The following is a 340-nucleotide window of genomic DNA, read 5'->3' as shown; positions in this document are numbered from 1 at the left end:
TGAATGCACAATTGCTCTTACTACTTTATCCAACAGCCCATACCTTATTGTGGTTCCCATGTTGAAAAGATATAGCTATGATCCTCATTGACATCAACTACCCCCCGCCCCCCCCACCTCTCTCTCTCTTTTTCTCTCTCTCTCTCTCTCTCTCTCTCTCTCGTCTCAGCTCATTGACATCACCTGCCCTCCACCCCCCCTATCTCTCTCTCTCTCTCTCTCTCTCTCTCTCCTGGCTTGCAAGGAAGCTGTTGTATGACAGTCAGAGTCACCTGGCATTGAATGCATTGAAGAAGTGTTGCTTGAAGTCATATAGGCTATTGGAGATAAGCGTAGAATG

At 47.1% G+C, this 340-nt stretch overlaps 1 protein-coding gene across 1 annotated transcript in view; it reads right to left on the bottom strand.

Moving 5' to 3' along the window:
- Window positions 1–60, bottom strand: part of LOC147901609 (aspartyl protease family protein 2-like) — a 975-nt gene extending 915 nt beyond the window's left edge. Inside the window, exon 1 of the mRNA XM_087375180.1 lies at window positions 44–60. Coding sequence (XP_087231306.1) covers window positions 44–60 — 17 coding nt within the window. The remainder of the gene's footprint in view (window positions 1–43) is intronic.
- Window positions 61–340: the final 280 nt, after the last annotated feature.

Source organism: Dipteris shenzhenensis, chromosome 5 (assembly GCF_047967505.1).
Source record: "Dipteris shenzhenensis isolate YYH24624 ecotype China chromosome 5, Dip_SZ_1.0, whole genome shotgun sequence".
In the NCBI taxonomy this organism is placed as follows: domain Eukaryota; kingdom Viridiplantae; phylum Streptophyta; class Polypodiopsida; order Gleicheniales; family Dipteridaceae; genus Dipteris; species Dipteris shenzhenensis.
The sequence above is the reverse complement of the archived record's forward strand: the minus strand, read 5'-3'. Positions and strand labels throughout refer to the sequence as shown.